This window comes from Sceloporus undulatus, chromosome 6 (assembly GCF_019175285.1).
Source record: "Sceloporus undulatus isolate JIND9_A2432 ecotype Alabama chromosome 6, SceUnd_v1.1, whole genome shotgun sequence".
NCBI classification, from domain to species: domain Eukaryota; kingdom Metazoa; phylum Chordata; class Lepidosauria; order Squamata; family Phrynosomatidae; genus Sceloporus; species Sceloporus undulatus.
Genome location: NC_056527.1, coordinates 82,538,925 through 82,562,442, shown reverse-complemented (window position 1 = coordinate 82,562,442; position 23,518 = coordinate 82,538,925). Strand labels below are relative to the sequence as shown.

General features: G+C 41.3%; 1 protein-coding gene across 1 annotated transcript in view; it reads left to right on the top strand.

Annotated features, from left to right (window-relative positions):
* The first annotated feature begins 2,495 nt into the window (after positions 1–2,495).
* The window catches only part of PIP4K2B (phosphatidylinositol-5-phosphate 4-kinase type 2 beta), a 32,906-nt gene continuing 11,883 nt past the window's right edge, over positions 2,496–23,518 (top strand). The window contains exons 1-3 of the mRNA XM_042472589.1: positions 2,496–3,594; positions 15,635–15,732; positions 23,161–23,257. Coding sequence (XP_042328523.1) covers positions 3,415–3,594; positions 15,635–15,732; positions 23,161–23,257 — 375 coding nt within the window. The 5' untranslated portion in view covers positions 2,496–3,414. The remainder of the gene's footprint in view (positions 3,595–15,634; positions 15,733–23,160; positions 23,258–23,518) is intronic.

Here is a 23,518-nt window from a genome sequence, read left to right as displayed (position 1 = left end):
AGTTCACATCTACAGTGGGCAGGACTGGTAAGCAGCAGGGGAACAACAGAAGCAGAATACTGTACCAAATATCCAAAGCCCCCAAAAAAGCACTGGCATTTCATTGGTTAACAGTATTTTCATTCAGGAAGACCTTAAGGCATCTGGAGTTTGAACAGGTCCAGACATATAGTGAGATCTAATGGACTGTGCAAGGTTCAGTTTGACAGTTTCTGCCTTGTTTACTTGTTTTTCTTTGCTCTTCAAGACTGTTGTGTTCCCTTCAGCCAAGTCACAGCTTGTGCCTTTTATGTGGATTAGCAGACTTCTAAGTGTAGGTACAAAACAGATTTTGAAATGTGCAAGTAAAAAGTAACCTTTGGCCAAATAGAACTTTAATACGACATCCTTCTGTACATTACATTCTTCCTTGGTAATATGTAAATATTGAACTTTGTATATCTGGATGGCATTTAATATACTTATAATTCTCGTAAGTGGCTAATGTTTGGATTTTTTAATAAGCTGCTCATGTTATATATAGGTCAGTGAAGATATTGTGGGTTTCCTTTGAAACTGGAAGAAAATGTGCAACAGTTGCGAAAAAACATTAGTATTTCCCACCCACAGCAACTAGTTTTGATGTGGGGCCTTTCTGTAATGGGGAAGAAGGTTAAGTCTGCCCACGAAGTGCTCTCCTTGTTCTCTCCTCATACTGGTGCTCTCTCAAATCCCTCTGGGCTACACACTGAGAAGTGGCCACATGGAGGGGTATTATAATAACCACTGAGCTAGATCAAAGTGAATACCTAAGTAATCCAGCATTTTGGTTGCACAGTAAGCCAAATGGCTATGGAAAGCCTGCACTAGGGCATGTATGCAATAGCACCCTCCCTCTTGTGGGGCATACTGCCTTTGATACTGGAGATAATGTCACCATTATGACTGGTTGCCATTGAGTGCTTACTGGGATAGCTTGTAATAATATTTTAGTCTACGAGAAACGGTCTTGGTTTGCCACAAGGCAAAGGTGACTTTTCTTAGACCAGGGCCTTCAATGCTAGAGACACTCTTCAGAGCTGTCTTTACGAAGGTGTCAGGGAAGAGTGGGTTAAACCTGCCACAGTACACCTAAATTCTATGTCTGATAAGCTTTATCATTTATCTTGACAGGTAATGGCAAAACTATAAATCTAATCAATGGATGACTCAGTGCAAGACCTGGTTTTCTCCCATTTATACTGAAGGCGGAGAAGACACACACATTCCCTCTCTCTTTCACACACATACATATATACATGTATATATACATACACTGATGATGATTGCCACACTACCCTCTTATGGTGCTGCTATTCCACATTTACTGCTCTGGCTGCCTCCTGTTGCATTCTGGGATTTGTAGTTCAGTGGTGCCTAAGAGCTCTGGCTGAGAATTCTAAAGGCCTCCTCCTTCAACTGCAAATCCCAGAATGCAACAGGAGGCAGCCGGAGCAGTAAAACTGGAATAACAGTGCTATAAGAGTGTAGTGCAGTATTTTAGCAACCCTAGTGATGCCATTGCCTAGGCCTCTACATTGTACATTTATCATATGTATGCCAGCATGGAGTAGTGGTTTGAATGTTGGGGTTAGGACCTCAGGAGACGGGTTCAAATGTTTCTCAGCCACAATGGAAGGTGCTGGGTTATATCACGTGCCGTCCCTAAAAAAAAATAACCCCACCTGAGAGAATTCAAAGATATAGCCATGTTAGTCTCTGGAGTCAGTATGTAGAGAGATTTTGCAGCGCATTTGAGACTTAACTGAAAGAAGTGAGTTGGCAGCATGAGCTTTCCTAGTCTTCAGTCTACTTCCTCAGATATATTTATTATTACTTAGATCTTGCAGCACCTTTGAGACTGACTGAAAGAAGTAAGTTGGCAGCATGAGTTTTCCTAGTCTTCAGTCTACTTCCTCAGATGCATTTACTGTAGTGGAGTGCAAACCAGGGACAGCTATCTATATGCCATGAGAATGTCAATTCAAATTCAAACTCCTTTGTGTCTGGAAAGAGGTGAATAAGCAGCCAGACGCTGAATAAACGCAGAAGCTCAGCATCGCTTCCCCCAAAGCGCCGCTGTTGCTTCTGTTTCTCTTAGGGCTGAGACCCGCTCCGGCCAGAGGGGGCGCTGTCCGCAAACAAGAGCGCCGCGGGAGACCCCGCCGTAATCGTCCATTCATAATTCCAGGTGCCTAGTCGCCGCTGATTGGCTCCCGAGCTTGTATTGGCGCAGCCCTGCCTCTTACGTCACGTTATTACGGAACGTACCATTATCGAAAGGAGGGGAGCGAGGGGGAAATAATCCCTGACTCCTAAGTCTGTGCCTTCCCTTTTGGTTAGTCTCGCCAGCTTCTTCACTAGTTAAATTTCCCCGCCTTTACCACCAACCCTTCTTACAGGTATCCCTCCACAATTTCCCCCCCGAGCAGAAATGGTACGTCCCTTCTCCGCCCCCTCCCTCCCCTCCGACCGCCGCCATCTTGGCGCCTCCTTTGCGCAGGAGCCGAGCTTTTGGAGCTCGTTCCGCGGCGGAGCGAACCAACGAGTCCGAAACGCGGGGGGGGGAGCGAGTAGGCGGGGCGAAGCGACGTATTGTGGCAGCGGACTGAACCATTCCATGGTCGCTGTGAGAGAAAAAGGGGTGTATGTGTGAGAGGATAGTTCCACTTCGGGAGAGGGCACTACTATTTGGCAGCTGACAGGGGGGTGGGGCTGGGACCCAACCATTTATAGAAAGAGGGGTGCAGGGTGGCTGAGCTGAACCATTGCGCCTACGGAGGGGGAAAGGGGTCTGTATAGATGAGTGGCGCTGTTGTTAAACGCGGTGTGACGGGTAACGGAAGAGAGACGTAGCGGGGCGTAGACGGTACCATTGTGTTTCTGCAGAGGGGAGTGTGCACCCCTGCTTTGGTTGGAATGGTGCCGTCCCAAGCGTAGGCGGGAGGGGCCGGGCTGTACCATTTTGGGACCATACAGGGGAGGCTGCCACAGATTGAATGGGGCAGTCCATTGTGAGTGGGTGAGAGGGGGTGTCCATGTGGTTATCACTGGAAGGCTCTATTTTATGGGAGAAACCACTGTCTTTCGCAGAGAGGGGGGGACAAGGGGTGGTGCCACTCAGTGGCCTTGTGCTCATATTGGCCTCAAGGGTGGCACTCCTGGAAGGCCAGGCGAGGAGGCGCTAAGCAGAGGCGGCACATGGAGCCAAGGGTGCCATTTTGAGCACTGACAGGGGCCAAAAAGGCTGGCCCCATTGACATGAGAGACAGTTGCCCGAGTCGGATGGGTACAAGGGGTACCATGCCAAGCCCTGACTATTAGGACGGCGAAGAGGAGGAGGAGGAAGAGATTTGTCATCAGGGCAGGGAGTCCGGAGCGTCCTCTCTTGCCGCCATGGCTTCCAACTGCACCAGCAGCAGCACGGCAGCTGCAAGCGTGGGCGCGGCGCTGGGCAGCGCCCTCAGCGCCTCCAAGACCAAGACCAAGAAGAAGCATTTCGTCTGCCAGAAAGTGAAGCTCTTCCGTGCCTCGGAGCCACTCCTCAGCGTCCTCATGTGGGGAGTCAACCACACGGTGAGCGAGAGATGCACCTCCCCCTTTCCCATCCCACCTCTCTATTTGCAAACGTAGGTGCAGGCTTGTGGCGTCCATCCCAGCACAATACATACATGCGCTTCCATATTCGCTAGGGTTAGGGGCACAAGGCCCCCATGAATATGGAAAAACCACAAATAACAAAAACACCATGCTTTTACCTGAGAGGACACCTCTCTAGGGATCGCTAGGTCCTCCAGTGCAACTCTGTTCTAGAAGAGTTTATTCCTGATGTTTCGCCAGCATCCGTGGCTGGCACCTTCAGAGAATGCTGGCATGGAAGAGAGTGGGGTATATATACTCCTGGTTGAGGTGAAGTGATTTGCATGTTGATCTGCGTATACTTCTGTTCATTCTACCAGTCCTGAAAAACACCCAAATCAAGACCCAGCAAATGCAAATGAAAACCACCCAGAGTAAGGGGGTTTTCCAGCCGACAATGGATCGTTAATTAAATAGACACCCTGAGGCTTTGCCATTCACCAAAGAACAATACACAGATCAACATGCATATCACTTCCCCTCAATCAACAGTGTATATATATATATATATCCATCTCTCTTCCATGCCAGCTTTCTCTGAAGATACCAGCCACAGATGCCGGCAAAACGTCAAGAATAAACTCTTCTAGAACATGGGCACATAGCCTGAAAAAAAAAACACAAAAAATTAATTAAAGCATCTATATATAAAAATGCATAAAATATAGTTAAGTTAAAGACAGACTAAAAACCAACCTGCTATGCGTTATGTACCCAAAGCCTGTTTTTACCTGGCAGCGAAAGGCCAGCAGGGAGGGGGACAGCCTAGCCTTCCAAGGAAGCAGAGATGTCCAACAAGCCACCCGCCAAATGTAAAGCTGAAGGCTTTCATGGCCAGCATCTATTGGTTTTTGTGGGGGGTTTTGTGGGCTATGAGGCCGTCTTCTAGAAGAGTTTTATTCCTGGCAGTTGTGGCTGGCATCTTCATTTCTGGCGAAACGTGAGGAATCAACTCTTCTCATATCCCGAAAAACCCACAAAAAACGTAAAGCCACCAAATGTTTCTGCTCTTCAGTACTTCTTCTTCTGGGGACAGGTGCAAAACTGTCAGTTTGGTGGATAGCTGTAGCCGGAATAACCAGCCCTGACATAGTGGTTTGCTATAAATTGACACCGATTATGTACCTTTTGGGAAGCTCTTCCTCATATTCATGTATCATGCATGCATGGTGCTGGAGACTTGAAAAAGGATAATTCCCTCTCTCTTGGGTAGTTTTAGTGGCTTTCTCTACAGACATTTTACAACTGCTGCAGAAGGTATCACTTCCTTTTTGTGGCTAACCTTTCTGTAGCTAATCACATCTTTCCTCAGAAGTGAGACCTATTGACCTCATTGCAACATAGTTCCATCAAAGTGCATGTGGGGTTGAAGCCTTGTTTAAACTCTTACCCAACAAATCCCAGGTCTTTTATCAGCTGTATTTTATCAATTTAGCACAACTGATCTTTCCTACAACCCACCCACTATTTTGTTTTTGTTTTTATCTATAATGAATTTGGATTTCTTGGATTTACTGTTTCACAGTTTAAAGGAAAAGCACAAATATAAAGCATATTTTTGAATGGCTGTTGAAAGCTCATGAAATCTGAAATATTTCAAATTCTCTATAATGTCATGTCTTCAATTGGAATTTTATAATTGTGCTGGCCAAATGGCTGTAATAAAGTTTGTCTATAATGTACACTCATCCCTCCACATTTGAGGCTTTGACATTTGCGGATTTGATTATTCACTGATTTTATTAATATATTCTCTCTAGGAATATGTAGGTCCTTCAGCACAACTCTATGGTCTACTTTAACCAATAGTCACACTATTAAAAAACGCTCCTTTTATACTGTATCAGTTAACAGAAATGAATGGCATATTCTCTTGTCAAGGCAGAACTAACCAGTTGGGGCTAGGTTTTAATTTCATGTCATCTTTACCTCATCCTCAGATGTCTAGAGCAAATGGTTGCATTACTGCCTCAGTTACCTGTGTAAAATTAAAATAATTGTCTCTCAAAGTTGCCGAAAAGTGGGGAAAGCGATGTAAAAAATTTCAGCTTGCAGCAGAGTGCCATATAAATGCTACATAAATATTTATGAATTATCATAATGATTTCTGCTTTTGTTATATGCTCATGCATATTTGTGGTTCCTTCCCAGAGTTGTAGAAAGCACTGTCTTGGGAATTCTGTGACAACCTGTAAAGGCTTTCACAGTGAACTTCTGAAAATCTCATTAGCTCTTGTTGTTAAGATGATCCACAGAGAACTTGGAGAGGCACATTTTTGAGTCGCAGCCACTCCTTCCTTCTGTGGGTTGGGGCTGAGTTCTATTTATGCCAGAGTCTTAAGACTGATGTGTGTCAACATGTCCATGTTATCAGTGGAAATGGCATCTGCCACTTCAAATTATGGGAGGATGAACTAAGTGGAGTGTATACCTGCCCTGCCTATAATACAGATGACCAAAGTACCACCCCCAAACAACTGTCACCTTCTCTGTGGCAAACAGAGCAGTGTTATAGGCATGTTCTGTGTTTGTGTAATCGGACCTTCTTTTCAGCTGTACTAGATATTCTGCTCAAGCCTAGAAATAAGGCAGAAAGTTTTCTCCCACCCTCTGCCGAACCTTAAACAGAATACACTATGAAGCAAAAGGAATATCGGTTTGGGTAATATATGTTCCACGAAAGCAACTGTAGGGAGCAAGGGAGAACTGGACTTTTGATATACAGGACCTGAGTAAAGAAGTGTGGTGGGATCTCAAATTAATGCTTTTGCTTTCTGTGGCTGCTCTGTAAGTTTGTATATTTTAATGTTTATTTTTTATTTGAATTTTGGGTACGTTTTGGGAAATATCAGACCAGTAGAGTAAATAAAGAGGCTGTAGTAATCCTTTAAAATTTATTGACGTAGGCTTGGGAGGGACCAAAGGGTCATACAATTAATCTTTAACACTTCTTGCCACAGGAGATTGTTATAATCACCAGCATAAAAGGCACTGGTTTATTAGAAGATATTAGCCACAGCAGATCCATGTGTAGAAGCAGGATGTCTCTGATGGATAGACACTGACGGCACACAACAATATAAAGTTGTTGCCTCCTGGGAGGCGTCAGTGGCCAGACACTGTTAGAGGCAGAGTGCTATGCTGCGTTTCCTTCATCATAACTTGGAGCTGGTAGTTCATAGGTTTTTAAAGAGTGGGCTTGGTTTCTCGGTCATTTGGCTGCTCTTAGTAATCAGATTGTGTAGATTGCTTTACTTTCTGTTTATATGAGCTAATTGGTACTTAAAATCAATTTTTCTTTTTGAATAAACTCATCCCTCCACATTTGCCTTTTGTGGATTTGATTATTCACAGATTTTATTAATATGTTCTCTCTAGATCCTCCAGCACAACTCTATGGTCAACCTCAACCAAAAGTTGTACTGAAGGACCTAGCGATTCCTAGAGAGAACACTCCACTAGACATTTGTGGCTACTCCAGCACAATTCTAGGCTCAATGTTTGGCAGATGTTGACCACAGAGTTGCACTGGAGGACCTAGCGATTCCTAGAGAGATGTTCTCTCAAGTAAAAAGATAGTGTTTAGTTATTTGTGGTTTTCCCCACATTCACAGGGACCCCGTGTCCCTAACACCAGTGAATGTGGAGGGACAAGTGTAATTTGAGTTCTCCCTCTGCCAGATAATAATTTAATAATAATTTGTTTTATTTATATACCGCTATTCCAAAGATCATAGCGGTGAACAGCAAGTAAGCTAATTTGCCCCCAACAGTCTGGGTACTCATTTTAGTGACCTCGGAAGGATGCAAGCCTGAGTCGAGCTTGGGCCCTTTTGCTGGTCTTAAACTCGCAACCTTGTGGTTTTGAGTGAATGGCTGCAGTACAGGCATTTAACCACTGCGCCACCAGATAGTTGACAATGCCTTCCAAAACTGTGCTCCTCTCTTCACTGCCCTGTGGAATATTGGCAGCTTCTGCTTAGGAATAAAGTTAAAACTGGCAGAGTGTAATGACTTGACTGTGACTTGCTTACAGTGAATAAAGAGACAAAAACGTGATGATGACAGAAAGGGTTTGGGGACAGAGGATGGTTGTTTGCTTCCCATAGACATTTGACTGGCTGTTTTGAGGAACCGTGTGCAAGAACCCAGTGTCCCTACTTCTCATTAATCAGGCTTTCTTTTCATTCTTACATATGTGATGAAGAAATGAGAGGTGGTCACTGCCAAATTGCCTGCCATGAGCAAACAGTCTGCTGTGAAAGGCTAATTAAATATCGTGAACACTTCTATGTTAACCACTCACACATGAAGCCACAGGACTTGATAGCTTTGGCAGGGTGTCTTCTCAGGTTCTCCTCTGCAGGAAATCCTGCTATATTGCTGCATTAGGTCTGTTTGGTTCATATAAGTAACAACATTGCTTTACCCTTCTTGAAGCAACAGAACAGTTTGGGGAGGCTGCCCACTGTGTTTCTGTATCAGTATGGTTATATTGCTGCCTCTGATCACATAGATTACTCCATTCAGCAAAGGGGCTTGAGTAGTGATCTGCAAATTTTGAGTATCACACATTCTTAAAGTAACGTAAGCTGCCTTGTATTAAGTCAGACCACTATTGCAGTGCTTCTCAAATGGCGGGATGGGACCCCTGGGGGTGGTGGCGGTGGCAGTGACAGTTGCTCAAGGGTTAGACTTGGAGGCCCTAATCTCTACTCCTCCTCCTTCTGCTTTCCAACCAGTGTGGCGTAGTGGTTTGATTATGACTCTGGAGACCAGGATTCAATTCACAGATTGGCCATGAAACCTAGTGGGTGACCTTGGGCAACAACACATGCTCTCTGCCTCATGGAAAGGCTCTTGGAAACCACCTCTGAACAAATCCTGCCAAGAAAACTCCATGACAGGTTTGCTTTAGAGTTGGCATAAGTAGGAAATCTGCACTGCAGAAATAATGCTGACTTGAAGGCACACAGCAACAAGGGGAAGAGAAAGGCAAGAACACTTGGAGCAGCTGCCTCTGCCTGAAGGAGAAGGAGGCAAAGAGTGGTGAAGTGGTTCATGGTTTCTGGCAGGGCCCATCCCAGACCACCACTTGTCCTACCTGTCCCATCACTGCCTTGAGAATTAATGTTTCTGTGTGATTTTGTGTGTATAAGAGTAAATGAATATGTCTTTGAGTGGAAGAAAGAATGAATCTGCTGAATATGCACTGGAGAAATAATACAGGTTGACATCACATTAACTGTTATGGCTTAATGCCAAGGGATTCTGGGATTTGTAGTTTTGTGAGCCATTTTGCCTTGTCTGTCAAAGAGCTCTGGTGCCACAACAAACTACAGTACAGGATTCCATGGGATGGAGCCATGAAGGTTAAAGCGGAGTCAAACTGCATTACTTCTGCAGTGCAGATTCAGCCTGGATGTGTAAACATCTGTAAGCACTGGTGCATCTAAGTGTGGCTGTATTTGAGACAGTTTTTTTAAAAAGTGCACGTATTAAGTATTGAATTTATTTAAATAATACTATCTTAATTTGAACAGTGTTATTAGCCTATAAAATGCTAAAATACTAATAATATACATGAATGTGTAAACAAAATTACTCACACTAAACAAATACAGTATTTTGATTGATCTACTATGTGGGGTGGGGACATCTGAATGTAGATTTAAACGGGGTCATAAGGGGAAAAAGGTAGGGAACCACTGCATTTTTTGGTTTATGTAGCCCAGAACTGGCCAGCAGCTGCTCTCCAGAGATTTCTGTAATGGCACTTCCTACTTCTGATGCCTAAAATCCTCTGCAGTGGAAATGCCAAGGCATAGACTAGGTCCTGCGTAAAAACAGGCACCCCATCAGTGAGCAATAGTGCGACTTCTTACTTTTTCGACGTAAGAATGAAATGTACCACAGGTTTTAATTTGAGGAGGAAATGATCCCGATCAGATTAGTGAACATTGGCTGTAAAGGGGATATAAGCTTACACTGAGGAACTGAGGAAGTTGTTATTGGGTTTTCTCTGTTCAGAAGAAGCAAACTTACAGGCTTCTTTATGCAAAGATTGGTTCTCAAAAGAGGATTTGCTTTGGCAAGCAGCTGGTTCTTACATGTGCTTGAGCCTGGGAAGGAAATCCCATTCCACCTCCTAGAGTTTAGTGAGCTTTTATTTTTGTTTTCCCCTGCAGTCTGTGTCTCAGTTGCTTTCTTGAACCATATGGATTGTAGGCAAGTTTTGGCAGCTCACCTGCTCTCTGTGCTGATCAGATGTATTGAATGGCTTCTTCCATCTTCTACCGAGAGGAAAAAGTTCTTTTGAAACTCTGTAATTCTGAGTGTCAACCCACTCAAGTCCACCAGTTAAATTGAGCGTGACACTGATGGTATAAGCCAGAATGGCCCTTCAAATGTTGGATTTCATATTATCCCTTTCCAATGGTTATGTTAGCTAGGACGGATGGGAGTTATTGTCCAAAAGTATCTTGGAGGTCCTACTTTCCCATCTCTGTCCTAAGCAAAGCAATATGTTGTTGTCCTGCTGCATTGTAAGAATGGTTGAAATACACCTCAAAGAATTCATATTTAATGAACCTACCATTCCCTGCATGTTTGGAGTAGGCAAGCTTTTTTGTTGTTGTTGTTCATAAAAAATTACATCATCCCAAAAGAGGGAGAAAAAGTGCACAAGGTTTCCATGATATATCGTTTATACCCGTGTACAGTATAAGTCAACTTTACGTATAAGTTGAGGGAAGCTTTAGGGTCAGAATTCTGGATTTTGATATGACCCATGGATAAGTTGAGGGTAAAACCTAAGGGGCTATAAGGAAGGATAGAAAGGGGGAAATGCTACTTCTGTTACTCCTTCTCCTTCTCTGGACCTGTCCCAACCAATTCCCAGGTGCTGGAGGAGAGGTTTTAACATCGGATTGAGAAAGGAAGCAAAGGCTTGCAAAACAGACCAGACAGAGAAGCAAGTGGATTTAAATGGGGAGTTTTTCTGATATGAAGCAAAGGCTTGCAAAACAGACTGTAGGGGGGAGGAATTGGTGTTCAATGGATATTGAAGCATCAGGCTTGCTTGCTTTAGGACCTTTCTAAGCACTACTGATGTAGTCATCCTTATATAAGTCTACCCCAAATTTTAGGGTCAGTTTTGGGGCATAAATTTTTCGACTTATAGTCGAGTATATACGGTAGCTTGTGTAACTGTTTGCAGCATGGTGAAACCTCATAAACATGATCATTACCCTGAAATCAAGACCCTATGCATGAGCAAAAAAGAAGGCGGACATAGGAAATAACGGTCAGTTCCCTGTTCTACAGATGTAGGACAAATGAATGCCTGTGGATCGGGAAGCTGATCAAGGGAATATAGGTCTTCTCTTTAACTGATACAATCAGAGTGATGTTGTTACAAAGTGATGTTGTAATAGTGTAAGAACATGTAATTTCTAATTTCCATCTACCCAATGCAGTTACGTTTTTGCATAAAGAACTTGTCAAGCATTGCAAAACTAAACCATCAAATTATCCAATAAGAGCTGGTACTTTTCTTTTTCTTTTTTAATTTTTAATTTTATTGATTAAAAACAACATACATTGAGCTGGTACTTTTCACAGTAGCAACTAGGCCATGTTCGCTGAGGATGATGGGAGTTGTAATTCAATCCAACTGGAGATTGCCAGGTTGAAGAAAGCTGTACTGGAGTAGATGGGATTGCTCATGACTAAATATACAGTGTAATTCAAAAATAATAGTTCAAAACCAAATAAGAACAGCTTTACTTTAGCACCATTCTTTTAAAATCACCTATATATGGTTGCTTCCCTATGGTGGGAGAATCATCAGCTTTGGGATATTTGGATGTATTTCTGAGTCTTTGCTACATAAAGTAGAAAGATTTCATCACTGGTGACATTATTTTTATACACATTGTGAGTTGCACAATTTCTCTTTCAATTTTAAGTACATCTTTTCAGCCAATTTAACTCTCACAAAGGCCTGGGAGGAATGTGAGAAGTTGTCCTTTAAGACTTATCTCATTAATGGAAATGTTTCCAAATCTAGTTCCTGTGTGGGGGAAAATGCCAGGTGAAAAGTGTGTGTGCAGGGGGTTGTCCCTATATAAATATTCATTTAGTGGCACAGAAAGATGAAAGACTAGACTGAGGCTTTGTCTGCACTGATCAGGATGCTCCCCTGCACCATGGCAGCTATTTGCACAAGTATTCCACTGGGCTACCCACCACTGTCATGGGTCACTTGCTTCTGAGGTCAGAATGGGGTGCCCAGTGGTGGTCACATGCTGGGTCCTCATTCTGACCTCAGAACATACAACCCACTATGGTGGCAGACAAGCCACCCAGAAGATCCATAGCAACAAGGTTTTAAAAAATCAATTTTAACCTTATTATGTCCTGGCTCTGATTTTGTCTGCTTGTTATTACTCCAAAACACCTTTTCAGAGTATCCACAGTTAACACTTGGGCCCCATTCAGACTAAACAATTAAAGAGCTATTATTTCACTTTAACCACCATGGTTCCATTAATCCTGGGGTTTGTAGTTTGGCACTAGAGCACTATGGCTGAGTATTTTAAATACCTCTCTCTAAATTGCAAATCCCAGAATTCCATGGGGCGAAGCCATGGTAGTTAAAGTAGTATAATAACTCTCTAATTGTTTAGTGTGAATGAAATTTTACTAAGAGGTAACACAGGTCTCAACAAGGCCACAATCCCTATGCTGCTGTAGAGGTCATCCACCACACTAGGGCTGCATCCACACTGCAGAAATAATCCAGTTTGACACCATTTTAGTTGGCATGGCTTAATACTATGGAATTATGGGAATTGTAGTTGTGTGAGACGTTTAATCTTCTCTGACGGAGAACTGTGGTGCCACAACAAACTACAAGTTCCAGAATTCCATAGCATTGAGCCATGGCAATTAAAGTGGTGTTGAACTGGATTATTTCTGCAGTGCAGATGCAGCCTAGAATGATTTTTGTTAGAAATCGAGGGTGAAGTTCAGCCTGAAATTGTTGAGAAACTGAGGATCCATAGGTAGAGGATACCAATTGATTAGTGCCTACGCTGCCCCAAAGTAGACTTGTAACTGGACAGTAGTTCAGTAGTTGAATAAATTGTTTGGATGCAGTGAAGAGAGTTTAAGAAAGGGCCTCATGATCTCTTCCTTCAAGGCAACTGACTAGGCCCCTTCTTTCAGCAAAGTATTAACTGCCTCCTGGATCTCAACTGGTCATTCTCAGCTAATTTTTAACTTTTGTCAGCTATAGAAGACAAAGGCTGGGTGAGCACCCATCCACATCCTTAGCTTGCAATAACTGAATTTAATCCAAAAAAACTGATTAACTAACAGTGTAGCAATTCTCTGTCCAGTATTGTGTCACTGGAGTCCCACATTGATGTAGATATCAACAATTTTATGAGTAAAGTGGATAAAACTTGCAGTGGATTTCTGAGAGCATAGAAGAATCCATGTGAGGAATAAACTAGAGGTTCTTAAACTACTTTAGGCACATTGTACAGGTGCACTGGTGATAGTGGGATATGATGGTACTGCTATCACCACTGTTAAATAGGCCTTCAAATGGGTTGTAGCTAGGATCTGGCCAGCTTTCCTATGATTTCATTATTATCATTTGTTTGAGATGACTTGGGGACATGGTTGCAAGGATGTCCTGAGGCCTTAGCATGGCTGTTGAAACCCTTGCAGGATTAGCATCCTGGAAGATTTCAACACCAATCTTTAAGGTTACATCACTCAGCTGTGGGACAGTGAAGTATAGTAGATAGTATAATAACAGACTCCCATACCGTGTCCTGTAATGTGATGCTAAATGTCAACACTCCAAATGTGGTCACGTTTGAATGGGAAACCTGATGAGGGACATAGTACAGTCGGCCCTTCTTATACGCGGATTTTTTATACACAGGTTCAAGCATCCACAGTTTGAAAATGTTCAAAAAAAGTATAAATTTCAAATATCAAACCTTGATTTCCCATTTTTTATAAGGTACACCATTTTACTGTGTCATTATATTTAATGGGACTTGAGCATCCATAGATTTTGTTATCCACGGGAGGTCTTGGAACCAAACCCCAGCGTATAACAAGGGTCTGCTGTATTGTGATAGACCAAGGTGATACTGCGGCCATGGGGACTGAGCTTGTACTGGTGCTGCAACAAAAAAGGAGTGGACCCAATGACCTCAGTGAGACTTACCTACTTTATTTGAAGTGTATGAGAGAGTGTACAACTTCGGACCCGCACTGTACAAACCAGAACTGGAAGTGGAATGTTTCACTTTCCATTCTTGGACTGGCGTCCTGTTAGGTATAAGTCCCTTTTACACCTGCATATGTCTTTTTGGTTGTTACAGAGATTGGTACAGTATTCTGTTTCACGCACTGTAATAATGAAAACACCTCCTCCCGAACGTATTGTTTAGTCACTGCAGCCACATACACATATGACCATATGACTCTAGCTGATGGAGAGCAGGGGTGAATCAGAGAAGCATATAGCTATGTCCCTGTAGACTAGCAGCATGATGTTTGAGCTTTGGACAAGGAACCTGGTGTGACTCGCTGCTCAGCCACAGAAACCCACCAGGTGACTTTGAGCAAGTCACATTCTCTCAGCCTCAGAAAAAGGCAAGGACAACCCTGCTTTGAGCAAATTCTGCCAAGAAAACCCCATGATAGGTTTACCTTTGGGTTACCACAAGTCAGAAATGACTTGAAGGCATTCAACAACAGCAACATGTCTCCATAGCCAGACACCGAATGATTACATAATCCATCAAGACCTCTGGAATCTGTCAGCAGATCTCAGTAAATGAAGTAATGATTCAGTGTCTGACTATGGGACTTAGCCAGATGCCTTACTCACCACCAGTGACATAATGGCTGTGGGAAAAGACTCCAACAGCTTAATTGCGACTGTGGGAGTGTTGAGTGTACATAGCTGTAGCATAGTTCTGCATGTAGAACTATTACACATTGCTGTGCCATGCAAGAACTTGACCATTGTGTTCCTACACTGTAAAACGTGTTTCTAGTTTTAATCCAGAACAAAACTGCCCTTTGCTCCACACCCTAAATATCAACATTTGCAAGTCACTGCAGAGTAAGTAGATAAAGATTTTCTAAAGCAATCTCTCTCTCTAAAGAATGTCTGGATGTCCCCCCCCAGTTTTTTATTACAGTCTTTGTACTTGTAATTTTTACTTACAATTTCTTCCCCCTCCTTTGGAAATTGACAAAGGTTTTGGCAAGACCTGTGTTTGGTAGTTATTCTTTGCCCTCACAAACATCAGTTATGTGAGATCATACACAATTCTTGGTGAGCACAGGAAAAAGTGATTTTCCTTGAAAAATAAGGACAAGATTTTCTCCCTAATGGTTACAGAAATAGGCTTGAAAATGTGTGGTTAATACTTTATAAAACCCAATAAGCTTTCTTGTAGCCAAGCAGGACTTTGGTGGCATTGTTTTTCCCTATGCCTGTTATGTAGAGAGGAAAAAATAACTCTTTGTAAGAATGCAAGTTTGTACAACCTGTAGAATTTATCTTTTATTGACACCAAACTTGATTGCCTGTTAATTTTTCCCCCCAAAGCATGGCCTGTTCATGCCCCTGAAATCCTAGTGATTTCATGAGAGAAGAAATGGGACTTGCTCCCACCTTCCCCAGATACTTTGCCAACTCTAACCTCAGGATCTCTCTCTCTCTCTCTGAATACCAAATGGATTACTCGGTGGGAATGCCCTAGCTAAGTGGTTGAATATAAATTTCTTTTCTGGACTGTACAACTGCAAGTCATCCACTTAGTGTTGAAATTGCCAATTAAAGTTTAATAAGGTTTATTGGCTCTGCGGTCACAAATGCCAGCAGTACAGATGGTTTCCTTTTCTCCTTTGCTCAGATTTTACATTTCTTTTTCAGATTAATGAGTTGAGTAATGTCCCTGTCCCTGTTATGTTGATGCCAGATGACTTTAAGGCCTACAGCAAGATTAAAGTGGACAATCATCTTTTCAACAAGTGAGTAATTAATTTAATATCAGATTTAAAGCAGTGTCAGCCTGCAGATAGCTGGTTTTTGTTTGCCTGTGATATGGTTAATTTTTTTTTCCATGGGAGTGAAACAAAGCAAGAAGTATGGGCTACAGAGGAGCTAATTTAACATGTAGTTTTCCATGTACCTTTCCATGCGCTCTGAGGAGTTTGTCACACCACTTCCATTCTTGCCACAAACATGCTAATTTAGGGAAATGCATACATACCGGTTTGAGAGCACTTCCTCCCTCAAGTCCCTCCATTAGCATGACTGGGCTGTTGCTGCATTTACTTCCACCCTCGTCTTTAACCTCATTTCCCTGCCCTATGCCCTACCCGTGTGCCTTGCCTTTGTAAGTGTGTGTGGTTTTTGTTTATTTGTTTAAATGCAATTCTGGAGATATGTGAATGTGATTTTACACCACCAACAACAGGACTGAAAAAAATAAAATAAAAAACCACCTGGAATAGTTAAGTGGGGAGGGAGAAGAAGAGACAACGACACCATATTACTATGCAATCCCAGAACTGCTACTGGAGTAACTTACTGCACCTGAGGACTAGCATTATACCAGCACTATTGAGATCTTATTGACTGGATTTTCCATCAGTGGCAAAGTGTAAGCTAACTATGCTTCAAGGCCAAGGCAGCAATGAGAGGGAAATGGTGTCATGAACTAGGCACTATTGTCAAGCATTTATGGTGTGTGTGATAATGTCCTGAGCCACTTCATGAATATGATTTGAGTGGTGAATATAATTTTCTGATAGGAATAATATTGCTCCAGTTTTGGTTCAACTACATTGGTCGCTTATATTCCTGCAGACCCAATAAGAAGAATTGATGAGATCACCATAAGAAGCACCTATGTTCATAGGTGTCTCCCTGCTAGGGATGTTGTTCTATGTCCAAGGTTTTATACATTTTAAATCTAAGAGGAAATAACATTGCAGGTCCTTTTTTGGTGGTGTCACCCATTTCTCTAGAATTCTGTTATCATGGAAATGTGCCTGAACACATTCCTCTTAGCATGTTGATCGGTGGTTAAAATGTAACATAACTGTTTTGGAAATGGTTTTAAGTCTTGTGGATCCTTTTCTGGACATTTACTTCTGTACTGATGTTTTCACAGTGCATTGTAGGGATTTGATTGTGTTTTAAATTTCAGAGCATTAAGATTTTGTGATCTATTTTATCCATTTATTCTGATATTTGTCTTTATTCTCGTTGGTTGTTTCTGCTATTGCTGTCAGTGGCAAAATAGCAGCATGGAAATGCTAACTAATAAAATAAATAAAACTTTAAATGACAGCAGGGCCAAGTATTTTATGCTGGTGGAAGAGTAAGAAGAATGGGATTCTAAGTTGGGTAAGGTGACTAAAGGTGGAGAAATTGTGTTGAGAATTGTGGGCCTTGACAAGTTCTCAATCATGCTAACACCAGAAGGGCTGAACCTGGAGAAACTGGACATGTAGAGGTCAACTTCATATGCCCATCCATTATTACCACCGTTTGAAATACGACAGCCTCTCCCCACTCTGGATCTGTCAAGCTACTTGCCATCACTCACAATCAGCATGGCCATACTGGAAGGGGATGTTAGAAGTTGTAGTCTCCCATGTCTGAAGAGTGCCAGTTTGGGGTAGGCTAAGATAGGCACTTTAAAGATCACCTATCAAAAGTTAAATTTTCTTCCAAGTAAGCAGATGGGCTAGCTTGTATTAACTGGGAGACTATTGCTTCTTTTTTCTTTTCTTTTCTTTTTAATGCCATTGGTAGGCTTGTGGACTAGCTAGCAAACCTCTTTTTTCTCTGATTTGGGCAGGCAAGTAACCTTTGTGAATTTTTTCTTCCTCCTTTTCCGTACTTCACCTGCTCCATCTTCTTTGGAGCCCCTGTTTCAATTTAAATTAACGTTTTCTCAGCTTTGCATGCCACCACCTTCCAGACACACAAGGAAAGAGAATTTTGCCATATTTCAGCTGCACAGCCTGCAGTGTGCAAGTTTACAGGTAGTTATTGTCCAAGTTGCAAAGCTCGGGACATTTCAATTTTGTGGGAGACAAATGTACTCCTTATAAACACATTTTCAATACAGTTTCGTCAGACAAAACACTAGCTGTATAATATTAAGTTAAAATAAATAAATTCTCTCTGTTTTCCACTCTGCCACTGCAGGATTTGCTTTTTCAAATTTGGGAACACTTCAGAGATATGTTTCATTTTCTCTTGACATTTACTGACTTAAATCAATCTGACTTAAGAGAGAGAGGGAGAGAGAGATTGGCAGAGTTGGGGAGAGATTTGTATACACTGCAAACAGGAGTGCTTATCTCTCTGGTTCAAGAGTAGCTGGCTAGCAATCTTTCCTTCCCTACCTCAGAAGGTCTATTACCAAACCACATAATTCCTTTCTGTAGTCCATGCTGTGTTTGAGTAACATTGTTTTTATTGATTTTTTAAAAATTGATTTTCCAGTTGTGGCTACACCATTCATTTCATCCAGTAGCTGCACTCAGCTTCTGTCTCTAAACTTGCAGTTATTGGTGTGTAGTGCTTTTGAAAATGATGTGTATCTTGGCCATGCTGATTCAGAATCTTATTGATGCTATCTTGTCACTTTTCAAGAAAGTATATATATTTCAGCTGGCATCTACTTTCTTTCCTGAAAAAGAAAAAGAACCTAAATACATTTCTACAAGAGACGGTACAGTCATTATTTCTGACTGAATGTGAGATCTGGGGTTCTGGTAGCCCATCTGTATAGCCTGTCAACATAGGTGGGTGGACCTATGTTGGTGAAGTGGGTAATATATTTTAATATTGCTGGAAGTATTACTAATCGTAGCTGGCTGCCACCATCATGTGTGTATCTTTTATATCTTTATATTAGCCATGTGTTTTGTGAGAACAGAAAAGAAAGGAGAATTTCCATTTTACTTTTCAACTGTTCAGGAGATTCCCGCACTGATGTGGATTGGTGGAATTTAACCGCCCTATCCAAGGAAAAGGAGGTGTTTGCTAGTGGTCAAACTCCCTACTGAGTAATATAAAGCCAACCATATGTAGTCCAAACATTGTTATAATGGGTGGTTTGTTACCTTCTTGGACATATGTTCATCAGTAATGTCAAACCTATGGCATGCATGCCAGAGGTGGCACTCAGAGCCCTCTCTGTGGGCACACATGCTGTCGCCCTAGCACAGAGTTTGCCAGAGTTTCTTACTAGAAAGCCAGAGGGACGTAATACTTTGCAATAAATAAGTGGAGTCTGGGTGCAGTTTGGGCACTTGATCTGTAAAAGGTTCACTATCACTATTAGATGCTGCCAAAAATCAAATTATCTGATTGTTATTCTCACATGCTAATCTGTGTGAGAACAAGTGACATATCCAGAGGCAAGGTTGAATGCTCTCCAAAGAGTGTAGAAACGGGCCCCATAGATGGTGTTCTCAGGAAATATTTTATTTCCAGGGCCATAGCCAACAGTGTAAAAGACTCCTTGTAGACTGAACTTCACAGACCTCAACGTTTCAAATCTGATAATGAGATGAGGGGAGGGGGGGAGTTCAGAGCTGTCTGTTGAGACAAATATATGGGGCAAAATATAAAGAAGGAGGCATGACTAAGGGTGGAGGACAAAAATTTTAGGGGCATTAGGAAGGCATAACACATTGAAATTGAGGTTAGTTAGGCGCGTACCATGGACTTGAGAAAAGCTAGTTTTGAAAAGCTAGAGAAAAATCATGTAAGGGTGCATGGAGGATATTTTGAAGGGAAGAATGAGCTCAGTAAGGATGGGACATCCTAAAAACTGAATACTAAAGGCACAATTGCAAATTCTTCCTATGAGATGAAAAAAATATGGCTATTTTAAATGTAACTCATATGGCTGGAGCCAAGGAGCTCTCTGATGAGCTGAGATTCAAAAGGAAAGTGTATACAGCATAGTAGAAGGGCATAACCTGTGAAAGTAATTAAAACTATAACTAGTAAACTTCAGTTTCTAAGGACGCTGTCAAGAAAGTGAAAGTCCAGAATTAAAAAAATGAAAGATGATCAAGAGAGAGGTAGGACAGCTGCTTAGAGAAGATAGTGAATTGTTCACAAGTGACAAAAAGAAGATAGAACTACTGAGCTCCTACTTTGCACCAGTCATCTTCTACAATGAAGGATGTATTAAACCTGGTACAAGTAAAACAAATGATATAAGGAGGGACTGATTAGAGGGCATTTAGCTACTTTTTGAAATTTCAAGTCTCTAGGTAAGATTAATTATTCTTCGTGGTGCTGAGGGATATTATTTCAGAGCCTTTGTCTGTAGTCTTCGGGAATTCTTGGAGAACAGGTAAGATGCTGGAGACTTGGAAAGATACCAGTCTTCAAGAATTGGGGGTGGGTGGGGAATGGATCCAGGTACTGGGAAACCAGTCAGCCTAGTGTCTATAATAGAAAACATTCTAGGATTGATTATTAAATTGCAATTCTATAAGCATCTAAAAAGCATTTCATTGATTACTAGGAGTCATGTGCAGTTTTCAAAATTAATCATGCCAGACTGTTGTTATCTCTTTTTCCCATAGTTTAGTAAATCATAGGAATGCTATCAACTTGTTTTATACATTTCAGCAAAGCCTTTGACAACACTTCCCACAATATCCTTGTTGATGAGATGTAAACTGTGGGCTAAATGATGCTACTGTAGGTCCATTGCTGGTTGAACAACCATACTCAGTCAGTGCTAATTAATAGATCATCATCATTATGGAAGAAGTTCTCAAGTGGAGTGCTACAGGACTCCATGCTAGGCCTGTAGGTGTGGAGGAGTTCCTTAACAGTTTTGCAGATGACATGATGCAAGACAACACAGAAGACAGGCTGAAGATTCAAAATCATTTAGAATCCTGGAACATTGGCCTGAAACTAACAAGATAAAATCCAGCTGTACTAAACTGTTGGAAATAAATGCAAACAAAACAAGCCCTGTGAAATTACAGTTAGATTGGCTGTGTTTAATCTGAAAACGGTTATGGAAACTTGGTAGTAGGTTTCAAATATTTGAAAGGCTGTCAAAGGCTGATAGAGCAAATTATGGTCTGGAGTGCTAGAGCCAATGAATAAAAATGGTAAGGAAGCAAATCTTAGCTGAACATGGGGAGAAATGTCTTAATACTGTAGTGGGAACATGTCAGCAGTGGAAGAGGTTGCCTCAGGTGGTGATATGTACTCCTTTGCTAGAGGTATCGAAACAGAGGTTGAATATCCAAACATTGCTTAGTCCTATATAAGAGATTATCTCCTATCAGTTTTGCCACTGAAAAATGGCATGATTTAAAAAAAAAATTCTGTATTCTGAGACAATTACCATCAACTTCAATCAGAAACACAGTGAAAGTTAACGCAAGGGAAACATAAAGTGACTTAATCCAAATTGCTGGCATAGTTTTTGATTTCACATATGTTGGCAGGTGGGAAGTGACCACAGCTCCCACAGAATGATTACCTTTCCAGGGATTTTACCTGATACATATAGAACATCCACAAGTTTGGCTATATATTAGACTTTTAAAAAAAGCATTTATATGGTGTGTGTTCAGGTGGTATGTATGGTTAGCTATGCTGACGAAGGATACTGGGATTTGCAGTCCAACAACTAGAGTTCCACACAGTTCCCATCCCTATTCTATAATACTGATTGCATAATTTGTTTAGTTGAATATTATTTATTTGTATGTTTGTTTGAATAATAAATATTATTTGTTATATTAATAAATAAATATTATTTATATGAATATTTATCATACAACCTGAGGAAAGTGTACAGTAAAACCAGCTGAACCAATTTGAACAGTATGGAATAATGTAATAAAAAAGTAATTTAAGTAGACTTGAAGCATATTAAATATGCTTCAAGTCTATTTAATATGCATTAAAATAGCATCCAGTTGTTTTCTGCCAATGGCACATCAATATTTTATTAATGAAATTGGTGGGGGTTTTTAAATCAAGTTGCTGTTTAATGCTTAGTTTGAGCATTTTTACATACCCACGTTTGTTTGTTTTTTACTGATCTGTCTGCCATCTGAAGAGGTGATATAAGAGTATACTAACAGATCCATGGTTTATCATTGGGATGTGAAGTCTTCCTTGTCTTTGAGAGAAGCTGCAAGTACAGTACAGGCATATCTCAGTTAACAAAGCCTCTGACAACCCCCTCCTTTTTTTACAAAGGATGTCTTTCTAAACACACACACACACAAACACACACACACACACACCATATTTTCTTCCTTGTCCCCTGTCTAGTTGGATGTTTTAGCAGGGTTATCATTGGGAGAATAGTGAAGGGAGGCTGGAGAAACTCAGACATTTAGTATCAGGTTGCAGCTGTGTATCTGGAGTTAACAATGCAGCCAAAGCTTGAATTGGGGGTAATAATCGGATTCTGCTCTAACTCATCCTACTATATTTCTGTGTGCCTGTGTACAACAGGCAAGGTAAACAGCAACTATCTCCAAAATCCCTTATAGAACATGCTGAACACCAAAACTGAGAGAAAGGGGAAAAGCAGATAAAGGCTACTTCACCAGTTATTTTCACCAGTTTTTCCTATTATGTTAAAGAACCAAGGATACATAAGTTTGATCACCAAAATGGAAATCGTAAAACAAAATGGAGGCTAATGAAACGAGGGGGGAAAATGCTGGATGCATTTTTGAAAAAGCTTTCAAGTGGTCTCTCCAAGATCCAAAATGTTTTTCTTTATTTATGCAAGGCTTATTTGACCAAGTTGTTTCATTTCATATGTGCATGTCATTATTTTAGATGCAATATTTGCTTCTTTTTTGTAATGTATTAATGTATTCCTATTTATTCCATGTTATTATTTTCTGTGTGCATGATGGGACTCCTTCCCCTCGAAGCTCCTAAGATCTGGGCTGCCTTTTATGCAGGCTTACAGATAGTCTGGGCCAAAGCTATATGTTGCTTCAGAAACCCTAATCTGCACTTTGAATTGTGTCTGGAAATAGACCAGTAGCAACCAAAGCTGCTTCAACAAATGAGTTTTCATATTTAGTCTTGACTACTATTTCTTGTGTCTGATTAAGAAAAAAGAGATTTTGCAAAATAGAAACCAGCTTAGCAGTGTGCATTCATTAGTCTATTCCTCTGAGCACAGATTTGTCCATGCTAGTTTCCTCAAAACAACTAGACATTTATATACTATATTTAGCCTGTCTAACATGATTGACTTCAGCTGAGATGACTGTGGTAAACATATATGTATGTGTTCAGTACAAAAACACACACACACAGTATTGAGAATTTTCTGTGGAAAAATAGAAATTTTCCACCCCTACATCTGATTATTGTATCGTAATACTGAAAGACTTCTTTCCATCTCCTTCCAGAGAGAACTTGCCAAGCCGTTTCAAATTTAAAGAATACTGTCCACTGGTGTTCCGAAATCTCCGGGAGAGGTTTGGGATAGATGATCAAGATTATCAGGTACAAAACAAGGTTATGGCATCTCAAAAGACTGCACAGTCCTGGACCTTTTAAGAGAGAATTGAAAGGGACCTGTGCTTACAGTGTGAGATCTAAATGGAAGTTCTTTACAAGAGTAGGTTCAGTCACCAGAAGCAAGACAGAATTGTGCACATTATTTATTACATGTACACCTCAGCTTTCCTCTGAGGAGATGAAGGTGTAGTTATATGGTCCCCCTTCTCACAATACCCTGTGAGGCAGGTTAGGTTAGAAGTGGTG